The sequence below is a fragment of the Lissotriton helveticus genome, chromosome 1_2 (assembly GCF_964261635.1).
Source record: "Lissotriton helveticus chromosome 1_2, aLisHel1.1, whole genome shotgun sequence".
Classification (NCBI taxonomy): domain Eukaryota; kingdom Metazoa; phylum Chordata; class Amphibia; order Caudata; family Salamandridae; genus Lissotriton; species Lissotriton helveticus.
The window spans coordinates 97,661,859-97,680,516 of NC_136058.1; the positions used below are offsets into that span (position 1 = coordinate 97,661,859).

The window sequence follows — 18,658 nt, forward strand, 5'->3', positions numbered from 1 at the left end:
GACAAGGTCTGCACTAGTAGCCATCATCCATTGTGAAATAGTATTTCTCTGCACGGTTGAGAAGATTGTGTCAATACTTCTACACATCTGAGAGAGTTTAGAAGTACACCTCTATCAAAGCCATGAGGTGTTTAAGTAACTGTGCTGGTATGTAACTGCCTGCTATAAAACCTCTATGGCTGTCAAAATGTGTATGTAAGTGGCTGCAGAAATACTGTGTTAGGCAATACAGAACTACGTAGGTGTGACTGCAACTTCCTTTGAGTCTGCTGCAAGTATTACTAGTTTCTGGTGAGTGGCTGAATTATGTTGTGCTTCTGTAGCTGTCTCAAAAGCTGAAACAGAAGCTTTATGTTTTCCTGAACATGTATGCCAGTTGCTTTAGGGATGGCATACTCTATGTAGTAGTTGGCATAGGGGCATGCAAATGCACAAGTAACTTAGTGAACTGAAACGAACATCTCTCATCTTTTAAGCACAAACCAGCATGCTTTATAGCACACCTACGGCATCTCTCACATGTGGTTTATGCATACTGAAACTTGGATTTAAGACTTGACAAACAGCTTTTAAATGGCAAATCAAGCTACAAGTGAAAGTGCACACAGGGGACCTGCACTATCAAGCATCATCCATGCTTGAAAGAGTATTTCTCTACATGAATGAGAAGGTTGTGTCAGTATGGGCCAACATATTGTAGAAATTGTAGGAGTATACCTGTAGCAGTGCCATGAGACATTTATGTAAATGTGGTGGTATGTGACTGTCTATTTTAGTAGAGTGCAGTCAGGGAGAACTTCAACTCCCTGACTGTGCTCTTGTGGGAAGGAAGCACAGCTTTGCACCTGCCTAGTGAGAGCAGTGAAAAAAGCTGCTCCTGCATGGGCTGGAGCAAAGCACCAGAGCTGGCTCCCACTGCACCTACAATGGGCCCTAGGTTTCTTCCCGTGTCCCCCAAACATTGGAATGTTGTGGATGCCCTGGGAAGGGTACCTGGTGCACCCACGGTAAAATAATGGCAAGCTCTTGCCGGCACCTGGTGCTGGCTGGAGAGCCTGCAGGACTCCACAAGTGGCCCCCAATATTAATAATAGGTGTGGGTGTCCTGGGTGGTAACGGGACACCCAATACAAAATGTAAAAATAAAATATTGATAAATGAATGGCACAAGCTGCTCATTTAATATGCAAGGAGTGCTCCATAATGCCCTGCGATGGCTTTTAGGTGATTTCTTTTTATACTGGGGGACGGCCACCGCCAAGACTTTTTTGAATGCTGCAGATGGCTGCAGGGACTGCAGCGCCTACCCTGTAACATAAAAAAACACATCATGTCACCTGGATCATTGAATTCATGACCCCAGAAAGACTTTTTAAAGGATTCCGAGCTGGAGATGTATTTTCTGCAGCTGCAGTGCAGAGACCCCTAGTGGTTGGTTCTATGGCTACATTTTGTGGCTTGAAAGATGTGAAAGAAGACTCAAAGACATGCTTTTGGTTGTTATAAAAAATGCTTTATTTAAAATATATTCTGACAATAAGTATTATTAAACATTGCAACATGTGTATTTATAAAATATACATTTGATTACAATTATTAGTGACTTTTTGACAAAGTCAATAGGTCTGTTTTACATATGTTGATGTGCTCACATCCTGATAAAGTCAATAGGCTTCTTTTTTCTGTTTATATTGAAAGAAACCAAAAGGGTGTTTGGGCAGAGGAGCCTAACCCCACGTTGAGCACAGCTAAAAGCCATGAGCGGTGTGGGTCTGGGTGCTCATGGGGGGCCTGCACCCAACCCCAAGGTACACAAAGGCCGTTCCAGGCAATGCGCCGAGCCCTACACCTAGCCCCTGCCGCTTAATGCAATGGACCACTTAATTTACGATTAAAAAAACATAGAAATTCACTGAAAAAAATTTGAAGGGACATTATGGTTAGGTAAAAATGTAAAAACATACAATTTCAAATTAACGAAACCACTGAAATTCACCAGTAATAGTTATCTCAAGTATCTATAATCCTAGCCCTATAGTAACGATAACTCGCACCCTCCCCACATACTACTAATTACCTCCCATATTACAGCACCCATGACATCAATGATAACATCACTGCCAACATATGAAATGACATTATTGATGACAACACATTGCATGGTGGGGTGCTTATTCCAAATACACGGAATTATCAAACAAATTAACAATACACTACAAATAAATCATTTGAAAATAATTTTATTAATCAGAAAATAAACATAATATTGTTTTAAATTGAAAGAAATTAGCAGCAATCTTTTAATACTATACTCAATAATTTCTCTAAAGAAATCCCTTCAGAATAATAATCCTAGCAGCCCTGAAATGTCTTTCTTCGTCTGCTAAATTTGAAAAACCCTTTACATATATGGTCCACTTTACATTACTTTTAGGGCACTGGTAATTTATGTTTCGATTTGAGATCCAAGGTATACCAAGCTATGATTATATGAACACATTCTTTATTTTAAAGCAGCCCTGCCTTTTATCCTTGCTAACTTCTGCATAAAGGTTACTTCTCTACTACTGTTGATCTTCCTTTCCTTCTTTCTTTCAAAAGGTTTATTACACTGGTACTTTGGTTGTTTAAAAAGAACAGCGAAGGCTCAAGTTATGGTGAAAGAATTATGTGTAACATTTGAACCTTCAAAGACATTGTTTTCTTTGGCTAGAAACAACAGTTGAAGTGATGAAAGATGGGTTTTTCACTATGCATGTGTGTTTAAGGCATTTGCAGTTGCTTTGGAATGGGTGGATTCTAAAGATCTAGTTAGAGTATTTGTATTATAAAGTGCCTAAAGGTCAATTTCACTCCTACCAGTGGAAATAACACTGATAATGATGAGCAGTCTCCTCTACTCTTTTCACCAGTTCTTTTGGGGACTTATAAGATTATTGACCATTTTACACATACCCCGCTATGTTTGATATTAAGTCTAAAAAGACCATTATTTAGCTCAGTGCAATGGATACATTGATCCAAACAGTAGATAGGAGAATCTGACCACCTTACATCATATGTAAATCATTATCCCTTTTATAAGCCAAAATGTATTTAAAATTTGGAGTAACATTTTTGTTGTAGTAGACATCAGCGAGTATTTTCTTATAAAACATTTAAGACATGATGCTTTGCACACAATTGTATATCCATTCCTGACGTTCATTCAAAGGCATTACATGTTGACAAACCTGAAAGTAAAAAATAAATACATATTATGTGAGCTGACACTCTAATGTTCATCAATTGTATTACAACCAAAACTGTGAATGCTTCCTTGAACACTACATTTAGTAACTGTCTGGAACAGACCACGATATATTGTATAATACACCCTTACTAAAGAATTATAACAACATTAGTCTCAATACTATGGCAAATGTTAACTTTTAATAGTCTGTCAAATTGGTCAACACATCAACAGCTATATTAACAGAATATAGTGGGCAATACATGTGCTTTCTCCAAAACGTATAGTGGCACTTTAGTATTGAAAACAAAGAAGTGGTTGCAGTGTCTTCGCAGATCTTGTGAAACCACCTGCATTGTGGCTAACTGCTGGGTACACTCAGTGCATGACCACAGTAGATGTGATTCTAACTTAATCAAAAATCGTTATTTCTATTCTCTTGGCATACATTGACTAAATCATGGCATAGAATAGCAGCTGCTTCCCTAAACTAAAACGGAGGTTCTACTTGTTATGTTTAAAGAAAAAAAGTAATTTTATAAAATATAATCCACATATGGTGTGCATTTCAAACATAAGGAAATAAACAATTGCAGTGTGCAAATAAGATTGTACTTATTCTTGTATCACATCTTCATTAGAAGTAACAAATTGCAATAGTACAAATGACAGCACCGCTCCCTATCAAAGAGATTGTGTTGGCAGACTGACATTTGATTTAACAGAGAGGTTGTATGCCTGGAATATTACATTTATTATAGACAGTTTACATAAAGCTGCCTTCAATGCTAAATGCCTATATTCCATTAGGTCTTAACTAGATAATTATATAATTGACTGTAGTCATCTTGGTATAAGATATGTAATTTGTAATTTAAGGTTGGTCCAAGGAAGGTGCCTTGAAAAGGAAGACGTGAAAATGCTAATTAGTATCACTGTTTTTCAATCCCCTAATAAGAATCAACAACCTTTGCATTTTCATGCCAGGGTAGTCATAAATTAATTGATGGAAGATTTGTTTTGGAATTCTTCATGGAAAGGCAGGGTACTCGAAATTATCATTAGACATCCCTTTAAGTGGCGCATGTGCTTTCTATGTGTACTGGTCTTCCAAAAATGATTCTGTGTACATTTTCAGGATTTGTTAAATATATGTGTTTCTGTATGAAAATACAGACCGATAAAGAGCACAAATTTATAATAATGACAAAATATCACCCTTACCTTAACATCTCCTGCTGAAAAAATGAAATGTTATAAATTCCTAAATCCTACAGTAAATTCTACCATGCCTGGGGCAAAGTATCGATAGCGGCCTTTTGCACATCTCTATATTTGCACATGGAGATACTGCATATGTGATATTATGACAGTCTATATTTTTGTGTTTTCTGTCTATGGGCCTGATTTAGAGTATGGAGGATGGGTACTCCGTCACAAATGTGACGGATATGCTATCTGCTTTATTGCAAGTGCATTAGGATAATGAACTACTAAGGTAATCCCCTCGAACTTCGAGAAGCCTTTGTAGAACATTGGAATGTTGCTCTGCGGGCCTTTACCGGCCCGTAGAAGCAGGGAGCACCCCATTGTCTGCAATGGAGCTCCCAACATTCCAATGTTCTAATAAGGTATAATGCACTTGTAATAGAGCAGATGCGATATCCATCTTGTTTGGGACGGAGTACTTGTCTGCCAAACTTTCCACCAGTGCCTGTGTTTCACAGTTCACCATATATGAAGACTAGTTGTGCTTGAAGGGAAGATCTGCTATGCAGTTTTTTTGTGCTGGCGCAAGGGAAAAATATAAATATACACGCATCTGATCTAATTATGACAGAGTGTCTGGCTCGTTAAAAGCAGAATATGCTCATGAAAAATACCATAAGGTTTGTGAATATAGCCCTTAAAATAAGTGAGTTAAAGAGAATAAGAATTGCAGCTAATAATTTGGCAATTATGTTCAAGAGAAATACTGTTTTTAACATTTTGGTAAATTGCCGATATAAAACAGTTTGTTACGGTTGTGGTAAATAGTTGAAAAAACACAACAACATACCCTGTACAACAAAGCATTAATTAATGAACCCATAAATATAATCAGTGAAACATAAGAAAAATCAATCCCAAAAGCTTTATAAGTGAGTTAAATGAAAAATACAGGCTGAAGCAATTACATTCAATGCTTGAATTCATAATGTTAATTAATCTGCACCAAATACAATGGATGTAAGGTTTTAATCCTAGACGAAATGCCACATATATTCATACTGCAATGAAGCAGCACTTCTGGTAGGGTAAATAAAGGATTACTAGAAAAAGAAATGCGGCTGGAACTACAGATCCTGTTTTCCACAGACATTTTATTCTATGCACCCTCCCTCACTATAGTACATAAACAACTTTGGATGCAGCTTCTGATCCAACTACTAAGTGGAAGGGTACCCATAGGTTGGGAGTAGGAGAAAGCCAGGGTGTACGAAGAGTGACACAGCGCCTTAACGCCCGATTTTCTAGCTTTTGTAATTGTAACATTTTTTGACAAAGTCGGTAAATATATTAGTTTATTGTAAGATACACAAAATATTATAATTATGATGATACAACTCTGAAAAGAGCGATACAATCGGACTAGCTTTTGTCATACAATGTATTTTTAACTGCATAATTAAAAAAGTGGCTTGCTTATGTTTAAATAAAAATAATAAAAAACAATTACCATCTTTGTTTTTGGGGGCACTTCTACGGCAAACACATCAAGTGTGCGATTATTTGTACAATTTTTGCTTTGCTCATTGTTGACCGCTACAACCACTTGACTTCCAGACTGTAAGGGGAAAGCAAACACAGATGTACGATTAGTAAATTCTGCGACACTCTACTTTCAAATACCAGTTCAGATTCATCTCTTAGAAAGAGTCAAAGTTACATTTATTCAGGAACAAGATTTTCGAATTGTTCTCTTCTGATAGGCTCAGGGGCATGCAAATGCATAGTATAAATAGGCCATTAAACAAATTAGTAATCGGAACACGAGATGTATTTAAAAAGGTAACGACTTGGTGAAAGTGGGCTTTTATGAACCAATGCATACACAATATCACGCAAACAATCGACCACTCCTTGTTACACAAAATATGCATATTTTGCATACTAGATTTACCAATAGGATCACATTTGCTATGCACATCTGCGAGGAAAAAAATAGGATGTCTAATTAGGACCATTTACCACCAGTCAAACCAGCAAAGCTCGAACTAAAAGCTGCCAGTGGATGGAGAGGACATGAGGACAATATCACCCCTTCCCTCCAGGACGCATGCATTTTTGTGAAAATAGGACCAACAACCACTGGCAAAGCTAATAGGTCTGGACCTCTGTATAAAATGCACATAGGAGATAAATAACTGAGTGTTGCAAACCATGCAATGGTTAAGTTTAATTTTCAGTCGTAAAATAGTCCCTCGGGCATTCCAATTGAAGCACTTAATAGGTGTCAGAAGGATACATCAAACGGCCAGCAATAGGAAGTGAGCGAGACAAACTCCTCTGAGCATAGTCTAAGCCCACTACATGTATTTTTAACGTACTGACAACAATAGGTCAGCAGGAAGCTGCACTGTCACTATAAACATATTAAGTCCGTGGGTCTGTGTGATTCCAGACAGGAACTTGTCAAAAAGCATAACTAATATTGACCTAGATCTAATGGAAAAATGATGAAAAAAGTCCTATTTAAGAGGACGGAATCCCATCACCCACCGAGGTGGCATGCTTCATCATCTGGGACTTCCTCTTAAGTTGCAAATCCTAGTGTAACCAAGGGCTGCAACCCTCGTGATAGCTGAAACATGTAGACCCTCTTCCTAGACCTACGCAATCGCAAATTTATTCAGATCGCGTTTGCACTGTTTTTACTGATTGGCACCTAGCGATAACCATTAAATTATTTTTTCGCATGGTAGCCAATTTTAATTAGCACTTTTCAGCACTGCAGTTATAATTTCATACATGCTTCATAGATCTTAGGAAATCAGACTCATTGTCCCTCCTGTTTAAAACATCCGCAAGCTCCCCCCTCATAGTGAGAGGGTTGCAGCCCTTGGTTGCACTAGGATTTGTAACTAAGAGGAGGTCCCAGATGATGAAGCATGCCACCTTGTGGGTGATGGGAATCCGTCCTCTTAACTCCTTGCCTGCTGATGACGAGCCCAGCTCGTCATTACCGTCGCGACACTCCCCCGTGCGGTGAATTCCACACCTGTGCGGGCGTTCTATGGGAGTGGGCGGAGTCATGACGAGCCCAGCTCGGCATGAGCACAGCTCCACTGTGCCTCATGACGAGCTGGGCTCATCATGAGCACCGCGCCGCCGCGTGAGGCCCTCCTCCCCCCGCACAGGAGGGGAATTAACCCCACGGTTAAGGGGTTAAATAGGACTGTTTTCGTCATTTTTCCATTAGATCTAGGTCAATATTAGTTATGCTTTTTGACAAGTTCCTGTCTGGAATCACACAGACCCGCAGACTTTATATGTTTATAGAGTACTGATTTGGGGACTGGGTCCGCGCTGGTCTTGTTAAAAAAAATTCCCTACGGCCCTCTACCAATTGTTATGTTATTCATTTTTTAGCTGCACTGTCACGCCAAACCTGAAAAGTTTTAGCCTGAACCCCAACACAAGAAAAGAAGAAGCTGTTGCAAGAATATGTTTATGAGGTGAACACAATAACAAGTATTGGCAATGCCAATAGGTCTGGCTTTAAAGGAATGTTGTACGGTAATGTAAAGCATTGCACATAGTTAACTTGAGAATGGATATCTATTTGTGTGGAAGAAAAGAACCACAGAATAATGTTGGCGTAGGGTAAAGGGTCAGGTGACAGTTGCACTGCCAAGCAAATCCATGAAGGGCAATGACTGCTCTACTCCCATCAGTGCCTCTGCCAGAGAAAATGCCATAAATGATCTAGTTATTCAAGATACTTTAATAACATTACAATGTCATGTGTGTGCCCTTGAAAATTCAAGCTCAGGCAGCTGAATAAATAAGCAAAAATATCACAGCTGTGTGTAGGGAAAGCACTATTTTGTGTAAGCACACAATTTTCGTCCAACTTAAAAATCACTTCTGGCTCCCAACATGTGGAAAGAGCCAAAGCCCCTTCTCTTGGTGATTCTCACATAATTGTCTGGCGACAGCTGCACTGTCAAGCAGACCATCGAAAGCAACAGTAGAGCAGTGAGATTTTCCAAAACCATGCCAACCCAGGTTATGGACATTTCTCTCAAGATTTGATGGGAGTAGTTCATCAGAGTAATACGCCAGTAATTCTTTGATGCAGTTCGAAAGAAAGAAAGAATGGAGACTGTATAGCAGATTCTCCCTCTAGTTGTAACTGCTTTATGTATGATGATCTATTTTGGCTTTTAAACCCTTGAAAGGATGTATACAACCTTCTGCTACCTACATTACCCCCAAAAGAGTGAAGAGACATGGTATTACAAATATCTAAACATACAAAACCTGCAACACTAATCAAGGAAAACAAATGTGGTTCTCAATGATATTAATGCAAAGGTATTTCTGCATGCATATTCGTACATCGCATACAAATGTGCATGTCTAAATGCCTTTGTATTAGTACAATTGCACTTTTAACTTTTTGTATCTTCGTAGGGAAATTATTAACCCTTGCCATTCAGCCTACTTTGTGGGTGTTCCATTCTTATTTCCGTCCAAGGTAAAATAGTGACTGCAGAAAAAGTCTCTTGAGAACTGCACCTTGACAAAAACATTCCATAGTTATTCTGTTGATGTAAAATGCAAGTTCTACCTTGCTTTATGTCTCTTGCCTTTGCGTTTTTAAATTACTTCTTTCTCTAGCCACTTCTACCTCCACTTCACAATAGGTTTATTGCACCTCTCTACTTTCAACGCTCCCAAATTCACTAAGCTCACTCTACTTCTTTCTCACTTCTCCGTCTCTCAGTTCCTTCTAGGTCTCTATTTTTCTATTTCATCACTCTCGTCATCTCTCTTTATCCATGTCTTATCCTCACCTATTATTCTAGCTAATCTCTCTCACTAAATTTCTACCTTGCTACTCTCAACCTCTCATCGATCTTACCTCTCTACCTCAGCTTCTCTACTGACTCCTTCCTTTGTCTACTTCTATATTTCTAAGAATCTTCTCTATCTCTACCTCATCCTTCTTTTACCTGAATCTTCCGACCACATCTCACTGATCACACCACCTCACTCACTTTGCCTCTCTCTAGATGACTGGAGTAGATTTTCTTTGTCTTTGTCTCAAGTACTTCTGCTGCATGCTCTGAAAACTGCTATACATTACTGAATGGCTAGCCCAGCACCACCCAACCCTACCAATATCTGCAGCCAGCAGAATGGAGCCAAACTCAGGACTTCCAATCCAGCGAATGGCATATTTATAACTTGTAAACAGATGTTAGCATTGTGCAGAAAGACCAAGATGCCATCTGGCAGAGAGCTAAATCTTCAACCTCTTCCTAAAGAAAAAGAGTGGAAAATAATGCAGAGGCAAGTATTTATTTATTTGTTTGATGTATTCATGAGTTTTATATAGCGCTGGCCAGACCCGAAGGTATCGGAGCGCATTGACTCGTGACGCAACACATAGTATCGCCAAAAAAAGCACAATGACTCATGACGGGACTAGATCAGGGAGGGAGGATAGAGGGGGAGGCGGGAGGAGAGTGAGGTAGAAGTCTTAATGTCAAAGTGTTTGTGTGCTGCTGTGGGCAGGCTTCTGCATTTGGGCAATAGCTATCCATTCGGGAGAGATCGGTTGAGGAAGAGGTCTTTGAGCTTCCTTTTGAATTTTAAATAGGAGGGGCTAGTCCTGAAGAGAAATGGGATGGAGTTCCAAACTTTGGGTGCATTTCCTGAGGAGGATCGAGATGCGTTTTTTTCTTTGCGAATTTTTGGAGGGATAAGGAGTAGATTGTTGTACTCCTGAGGCTCCTTGTCTGACAGGCTTTCTGGAGTTTGGAGGCTAGGTAGGCGGGTTTTTCTGTGTGCGGAGCTTTGTGAGTGAGGCAGGCAGTTCTGAAGTTGGCACGCATTTCGATTGGGAGCAATTTTAGCTCTCGGAGTGCAGGCAAGATTTGTTCATGTTTCTTTACTCCGGTGACCACTCTGGCTGCTGCGTTCAGAGTTGATCTGAGGGGAGCAAGGTGCGATTTTGCTGATCCTGTGAGGGTTGCATTCCTGTAGTCCAGTCTGGACAGCACCAGGGATTAAGTAGCTTGTTTGAGGTCGTTAGGAGGGACGAAGGGTTTTATTTTGTTGAGACGTTTGAGGTTGAGAAAGCGCTCTTTGCGTTGTTCTTGATGTGTTTAACCAAGTCTAATTTTTGGTCCAGAGTGATTCAAAGTGATTTTACAGAATCGGCCAGGGTGACATTGCAGTCGAGAGCATCAATAGTTTTTAGCCATTCTGTGATTTGGGGGTTCTTCTCCTTGTTGGAGATGAGGAGGATTTTTGTTTTGTCTTGGTTGCCTTTCAAGTGGTTGAGTGATAGCCAGTGTTGGACTTCGCTTAGAGTGTTGTTCAGTCTCTGAATGTCATCAATGGAGGAGGTTTCCAGATAGATCTGGGTATCGTTTGCATATAGGTTGAAGGGAATGTTGTTTTTTTGTATAGTGGTAAGGGGTTCGATATAGATGTTGAAAAGTTGTGGTGAGAGGACTGATCCTTGGGGGATACCCCTGCTAACGGGGAGTAGGTTTGACGAGAAGTTTTTGATTTTTATTCTTTTTGTGCGGTTCTGTAGATAAGAGGTGAATCACTGTAAGACTGCCTCTTCCACTCCTACCCTTTCTTGAAGTACCTTAATGAGTAGTTTGTGGTCAACCGTGTCGAAGGCTGTCGATAGGTCCAGGAGTATGTGTAGGCAGCATTGGTCTGTATCGAGTGGAATATAGCACTTTACTACGCGTGCTATTTACCACGCAGTAGGTTACAGCGCGGTCGTTACAATGATCCCGTTGTTACCACGCGTGGCTTTACATCGGAAGTCGTTTCTATGACTTGCGCTAGATGGTGCGCTGGACTTTACTATTCCTACTCCAGTTAGCGCAACAGCAGGGATTGTGATGGATTTAAAATCCAACACAGTCCCTGGTGTTGCATGCGACCTAGTGCAAGTCGTAGAAAGAACTTGCGATGTAAAGCCACACGTGGTAACAACGCAGTCATTGTAACGACCGTGTTGTTACTTACCTGCGTGGTAACAGCAGCGTTGTAAACGCTGTTTCCCTATCGAGTGACTTGTGCATATCGTCTACTACATTTAGGTTCGCTGTCTCTGTGCAGCAACCTTTTCTGAAACCCGATTGGTGAGGTTCTAGAAGGTTGGTGCTGTCCACGTGTTGAGTAAGTTGGAGGAGAACACATCTTTCCAGGATTTTAGCTAGGAGATGGAGCTTTGAGACAAGTCTGAAATGATTAAGATCGTTTGAGCCAGAGCCTGTTTTTTAGGTTTCGCTGGAGGGCGGAGCTCTTAGCTCCGCCTCCAGAGAAATTTCTTGATTTTAGTAAGGACTCTGGAATACGCCCCCCTGTCCCATTGGCTAGCTCCATAAATGGAGGCTAGCCATTGGAACAGAGATCTGTCCGTCAAGGCCGGACCAGATTCGGGGGCGTTCCCGAGATTTTTTCCCAGGGCGGAGTTACGTTTTTTCCGTTCCCTCCCCTTTCACTGATGCGCTGTCCATTTCCGCCCCCCCCTCGCTGTCCTGTGCACGTTTCCCGCCGTCCGTGTCCACTCCCGCCCCCTCCCGCCGTCCGTGTCCACTCCCGCCCCCTCCCGCCCCCTCCCGCCGTCCGTGTCCACTCCCGCCCCCTCCCGCCCCCTCCTGCCGTCCGTGTCCACTCCCGCCCCCTCCCGCCCCCTCCCGCCGTCCGTGTTTTGAATTCTGCTCTGCCCAGCTGTGACTATCCCTGCTCCGAGACCGCCGTTCGTAGGGGATCATCAGACAAAGGGCTTCCCTGACATCCTGTTTGTGCATTATTTTGAACCGTAACCACAGACCGCAAAGTGAATTGATAGAGCTTCAAAATGAGGTGAGTACATCAACCGTTCGTGTGCAGTGCACTGGTGCCCTGTGTAAATTCACTTCCTCATTTACTTACATCTTTTTTTGTCCACTCCCGCCCCCTCCTGCCCCCTCCCGCCGTCCGTGTCCACTCCCGCCCCCTCCCGCCCCCTCCCGCCGTCCGTGTTTTGAATTCTGCTCTGCCCAGCTGTGACTATCCCTGCTCCGAGACCGCCGTTCGTAGGGGATCATCAGACAAAGGGCTTCCCTGACATCCTGTTTGTGCATTATTTTGAACCGTAACCACAGACCGCAAAGTGAATTGATAGAGCTTCAAAATGAGGTGAGTACATCAACCGTTCGTGTGCAGTGCACTGGTGCCCTGTGTAAATTCACTTCCTCATTTACTTACATTTTTTTTGTCCACTCCCGCCCCCTCCCGCCGTCCGTGTCCACTCCCGCCCCCTCCCGCCCCCTCCCGCCGTCCGTGTTTTGAATTCTGCTCTGCCCAGCTGTGACTATCCCTGCTCCGAGACCGCCGTTCGTAGGGGATCATCAGACAAAGGGCTTCCCTGACATCCTGTTTGTGCATTATTTTGAACCGTAACCACAGACCGCAAAGTGAATTGATAGAGCTTCAAAATGAGGTGAGTACATCAACCGTTCGTGTGCAGTGCACTGGTGCCCTGTGTAAATTCACTTCTTCATTTACTTACATCTTTTTTTCACGGATTTTAATCATCCGCTTCAGATGCAGCCTGCCCCGTGTACTGAGTGGATGCTTCATACCTAGTTCCCCTATGTCAGTCACGGGAGCCCAGGAGAATGCACTCACGGGAACAGAAACAATGGGCGGGGACAACTCCACTGCCGCCAGTAGGAGGAGGAGGTAGCACTGTGAGAGGGGTTTGGCAGAATAGAAATAAAGGGCAAACGTCCTGGTTATTATGCTACCCATTACTTTTTGCCACCCATGAACATTTTTACTTTTCTTGATAGTGCGACAGCTGTTTTTAATTTACACTTGAGTCTCCGCGGGCTCAGGCAGAGAGAGGGCGCACCCCTGTCGGTCTGGGGACCCTGTGGTCCTGTCTCCGGCAGCCTTCTGACGCACACTCTTCCCCCTTCATAATAGCAGACCTTTGTTTTCTGGGAGAGCTGCTAACTTCTCAGAGTTGCGGCCTTTGCTCGGTGCTAAATAATTCACATTTCGTGGGTGAGTTTACCAGTGAGCGGGTGATTGTTTACACCAGAAGTATTTTGAACGCATGCTTGAGGGGCGTGTTTGCAAATTGCGGCGACGCCATGCTGACGACAGAGTAGAATGCGCGCCATGAAATTATTGTATATAACTGTTAACGTTTGGTTGTGAGTAGCTCACAGTCAAAGTTTAAACAGCGAAACATGATTATCTTGAAATCTAACGAACTTCTGCGAGACAAAATCAAGTCAAATACACAACACGTGCCTTGTGCAGTCGTACGAGGATTGTGGCAGCTCAAGAAAGGAAGGTCATAGCACAAACCCTGGGTAGAACGGTGATTACAATGGGATTGAAATTAGTGTGACGTGTATTCTGGTCACTGAAGGCGCTCACAGCCCTCTTTCCTAGGCTGGCTGTTGAGTGGTCCTCTCCTTTTAATTAAGAACCACGGTTAGCATGGACAAAATGTTACAAACCACAGAAGTTTCAAGGTTGCTCTAATAGATAGTCACTTTGAATATGCCGGCACTGTTACAAACGGAATCATAGACAAACAAGGTGTTACCATCTCTCTCCTACAGCAGTGGTCGTCATTTAATTCTTTCAGAGGCAATTTAGTTCCACAGTTTGTGGCGCCGCCCTTGCATAATATTAATGTAGCATCAGTTCCTAAGGTTGGTGCCTGCACGCATTCCCTAATCGGATTCTTTTGTATACCACCCTCTGAGATTGGAAAAAAAATGTATCTGCTTTAAACCTTTTTATAAACAAAGTTTATTTTTACAACAACAACAAAAATCAGTTCTTAAGCCACCATTCCCTTTCAATGTGACTAAGATGGCTCAGATTCACAGAATGGCTTAATTTTTGTGATTTATTTTTTATTTTTTGTCAAGGTCTTTGTTTTTTCCTTGCTAAGTAGACCAATTGAGCAAAAGAGAGTTTGTGTCTGGCTGGGTTAGATTTACAGCAGTTCCGTGGAAATCCTGGTTCATGTCAAGTTGAGCTTATTGACGTAATTACGTTTTTGGATTCGTACAAGAGTCCACAGAGTACAACACTGTTCCCCTGACAGTTTGTCTTGTTTACATTAAATTTTACACTGCGTCATCCCTGTAGATGTTACTTTCCACCTGTATAGGTTTTGCACGGTAAATTTAGCAGCATCCCCTCCCGCTGTCCGACTAACCGTTCCTCCCCCCCCCCCCAGGCTACGTGGAGCAGAAATGACGGGGTGTTTTAACTCAGACAGGCGGCCTCTCTCTCCACATAAGCACACTCCAGGCAGTCCCCTCTCCTCGGTATTTGATAAAATTGAGTGCAGAGTGTGAGTGCAGAGTGCAAAGTGAGTGTGCAGAGTGCAAAGTGAGTGTGCAGAGTGCAAAGTGAGTGTGCAAAGTGAGTGTGCAGAGTGCAAAGTGAGTGTGCAGAGTAGTGAGTGTGCAGAGTAGTGAGTGAGCAGAGTAGTGAGTGAGCAGAGTAGTGAGTGAGCAGAGTAGTGAGTGCAGAGTGCATAGGGAGTGCAGAGTGCATAGGGAGTGCAGAGTGCAGAGTGGAGAGGGAGTGCATAGGGAGTGGAGAGTGCATAGGGAGTGGAGAGTGCATAGGGAGTGGAGAGTGCAGAGAGAGTGGAGAGTGCAGAGAGAGTGGAGAGTGCAGAGAGAGTGGAGAGTGCAGAGAGAGTGCAGAGGGAGTGGAGAGTGCAGAGGGAGTGGAGAGTGCAGAGGGAGTGGAGAGTGCAGAGGGAGTGGAGAGTGCAGAGGGAGTGGAGAGTGCAGAGGGAGTGGAGAGTGCAGAGGGAGTGCAGAGTGCATAGGGAGTGCAGAGTGGAGAGGGAGTGCATAGGGAGTGGAGAGTGCATAGGGAGTGGAGAGTGCATAGGGAGTGGAGAGTGCATAGGGAGTGGAGAGTGCATAGGGAGTGGAGAGTGCAGAGGGAGTGGAGAGTGGAGAGGGAGTGGAGAGTGGAGAGGGAGTGGAGAGTGGAGAGGGAGTGGAGAGTGGAGAGTGCAGAGGGAGTGGAGAGTGCAGAGGGAGTGGAGAGTGCAGAGGGAGTGGAGAGTGGAGAGTGCAGAGGGAGTGGAGAGTGCAGAGAGAGTGGAGAGTGGAGAGTGCAGAGGGAGTGGAGAGTGCAGAGGGAGTGGAGAGTGCAGAGGGAGTGGAGAGTGCAGAGGGAGTGGAGAGTGCAGAGGGAGTGGAGAGTGCAGAGGGAGTGGAGAGGGAGTGGAGAGTGCAGAGGGAGTGGAGAGTGGAGAGTGCATAGGGAGTGGAGAGTGGAGAGTGCATAGGGAGTGGAGAGTGCATAGGGAGTGGAGAGTGCATAGGGAGTGGAGAGTGCATAGGGAGTGGAGAGTGCATAGGGAGTGAAGAGTGCATAGGGAGTGGAGAGTGGAGAGTGCAGAGGGAGTGGAGAGTGCAGAGAGAGTGGAGAGTGGAGAGTGCAGAGGGAGTGGAGAGTGCAGAGGGAGTGGAGAGTGCAGAGGGAGTGGAGAGTGCAGAGGGAGTGGAGAGTGCAGAGGGAGTGGAGAGTGCAGAGGGAGTGGAGAGTGCAGAGGGAGTGGAGAGTGCAGAGGGAGTGGAGAGGGAGTGGAGAGTGCAGAGGGAGTGGAGAGTGGAGAGTGCATAGGGAGTGGAGAGTGGAGAGTGCATAGGGAGTGGAGAGTGCATAGGGAGTGAAGAGTGCATAGGGAGTGGAGAGTGGAGAGTGCAGAGGGAGTGGAGAGTGCAGAGAGAGTGGAGAGTGGAGAGTGCAGAGGGAGTGGAGAGTGCAGAGGGAGTGGAGAGTGCATAGGGAGTGGAGAGTGCATAGGGAGTGGAGAGTGCATAGGGAGTGGAGAGTGCATAGGGAGTGGAGAGTGCATAGGGAGTGGAGAGTGCATAGGGAGTGGAGAGTGCATAGGGAGTGGGGAGTGCAGAGTGGAGAGTGCATAGGGAGTGCAGAGTGGAGAGTGCATAGGGAGTGCAGAGTGGAGAGTGCATAGGGAGTGCAGAGTGGAGAGTGCATAGGGAGTGCAGAGTGCATAGTGCATAGGGAGTGGAGAGTGCATAGTGCATAGGAAGTGGAGAGTGCATAGTGCATAGGGAGTGGAGAGTGCATAGTGCATAGGGAGTGGAGAGTGCATAGGGAGTGGAGAGTGCAGAGGGAGTGGAGAGTGCAGAGGGAGTGGAGAGTGCAGAGGGAGTGGAGAGTGCAGAGGGAGTGGAGAGTGCAGAGGGAGTGGAGAGGGAGTGGAGAGTGCAGAGGGAGTGGAGAGTGGAGAGTGCATAGGGAGTGGAGAGTGGAGAGTGCATAGGGAGTGGAGAGTGCATAGGGAGTGAAGAGTGCATAGGGAGTGGAGAGTGGAGAGTGCAGAGGGAGTGGAGAGTGCAGAGAGAGTGGAGAGTGGAGAGTGCAGAGGGAGTGGAGAGTGCAGAGGGAGTGGAGAGTGCATAGGGAGTGGAGAGTGCATAGGGAGTGGAGAGTGCATAGGGAGTGGAGAGTGCATAGGGAGTGGAGAGTGCATAGGGAGTGGAGAGTGCATAGGGAGTGGAGAGTGCATAGGGAGTGGGGAGTGCAGAGTGGAGAGTGCATAGGGAGTGCAGAGTGGAGAGTGCATAGGGAGTGCAGAGTGGAGAGTGCATAGGGAGTGCAGAGTGGAGAGTGCATAGGGAGTGCAGAGTGCATAGTGCATAGGGAGTGGAGAGTGCATAGTGCATAGGAAGTGGAGAGTGCATAGTGCATAGGGAGTGGAGAGTGCATAGTGCATAGGGAGTGGAGAGTGCATAGGGAGTGGAGAGTGCATAGGGAGTGGAGAGTGCATAGGGAGTGGAGAGTGCATAGAGTGCAGAGTGGGGAGTGCATAGGGAGTGCAGAGTGCATAGAGTGCAGAGTGGAGAGTGCATAGGGAGTGCAGAGTGCATAGAGTGCAGAGTGGAGAGTGCATAGGGAGTGCAGAGTGCATAGAGTGCAGAGTGGAGAGTGCATAGGGAGTGCAGAGTGGAGAGTGCATAGGGAGTGCAGAGTGGAGAGTGCATAGGGAGTGCAGAGTGGAGAGTGCATAGGGAGTGGAGAGTGCATAGGGAGTGGAGAGTGCATAGGGAGTGGAGAGTGCATAGGGAGTGGAGAGTGCATAGGGAGTGCATAGGGAGTGCTAGAGAGTGCAGAGTGCGTATGGAGTTCTAGGGAGTGCTAGAGAGTACAGAGTGAGTAGGGAGTTCTAGGGAGTGCTAGAGAGTGCAGAGTGAGTAGGGAGTGCTAGAGAGTGCAGAGTGAGTAGGGAGTTCTAGGGAGTGCTAGAGAGTGCAGAGTGAGTAGGGAGTGCTAGGGAGTGCTAGAGAGTGCAGAGTGACTGCAGAAATTAAGCTAATGGCAATGTAAATGACAATGCCATTTATTTATCTGTTTTCAAAACCAACACATAAATACAAATTTTGTCATTTACAATGCCAATAACTCTAACTTTTCCAAAGGCGAAACCATTGCATTGTAAATGCTTGTTTCAGCAGAGGTGTGACTTGTCCGATTTTGAGACAATCAGGCATGACTCCAGTACTCAGGGAGCGGTTTATGATCTTGGTCCAGAGCGGGTCTAGGTATGGGATCCAAGACGTGTGACAATGATTTGGAGCTGGAAATCACTTTGATGACCTCAGCTTTGGAGATGGGGTAGAAAGAGTTCCAGAAGTTTGGGGTGGCTTGGATGTGATATCTTCTGTACCTGGGGGCGAGTTGCTGTCAGGGGGACTATGGTGAACGTCCAAGGAGAGTTCAATCTTGTTGATTTTATCATTAAAGAAATTGGCAAAGTTATCACACAGGTCTTTAGAGGCCAGAACTGATGACAAAGGGGGCTTGGAGGTTTGTTGCCTAATGAGATTGAAGAGTTCTTTGGGCCCGTTTTTTGCATTGCCTAGGGCATTACAAAAGAAGGAAGTTTTTCCATTCCGTATGTGATTTTTATATTTCCTGCGTACAGATTGGAGTCGATCTCGTAGGATTGTGGACGGGTTGTTCCGCCAGAGCCTTTCTGCACCTCTTAGTTTTCTTCTTTCAGAGTTTATGTCTGTGTTGAACCACGATCTAGATGGAATGTCCTCCCTCTAACTCAAAACTCCTCATTCAACCCCTTCCCTCAAAGTCATTCTTACAGCCAATCTACTCATA

The 18,658-nt window shown here is 44.4% G+C and overlaps 1 protein-coding gene across 1 annotated transcript in view; it reads right to left on the minus strand.

Annotated features, from left to right (window-relative positions):
- Positions 1-2,224: 2,224 nt before the first annotated feature.
- EFCAB7 (EF-hand calcium binding domain 7) overlaps positions 2,225-18,658 on the minus strand; it is a 317,322-nt gene continuing 300,888 nt past the window's right edge. Inside the window, exons 13-14 of the mRNA XM_078669291.1 lie at positions 5,952-6,059; positions 2,225-3,233 (exon numbers count right to left, since the gene is read on the minus strand). Of these exons, the coding sequence (XP_078525417.1) occupies positions 3,159-3,233; positions 5,952-6,059 (183 nt within the window). The 3' untranslated portion in view covers positions 2,225-3,158. The remainder of the gene's footprint in view (positions 3,234-5,951; positions 6,060-18,658) is intronic.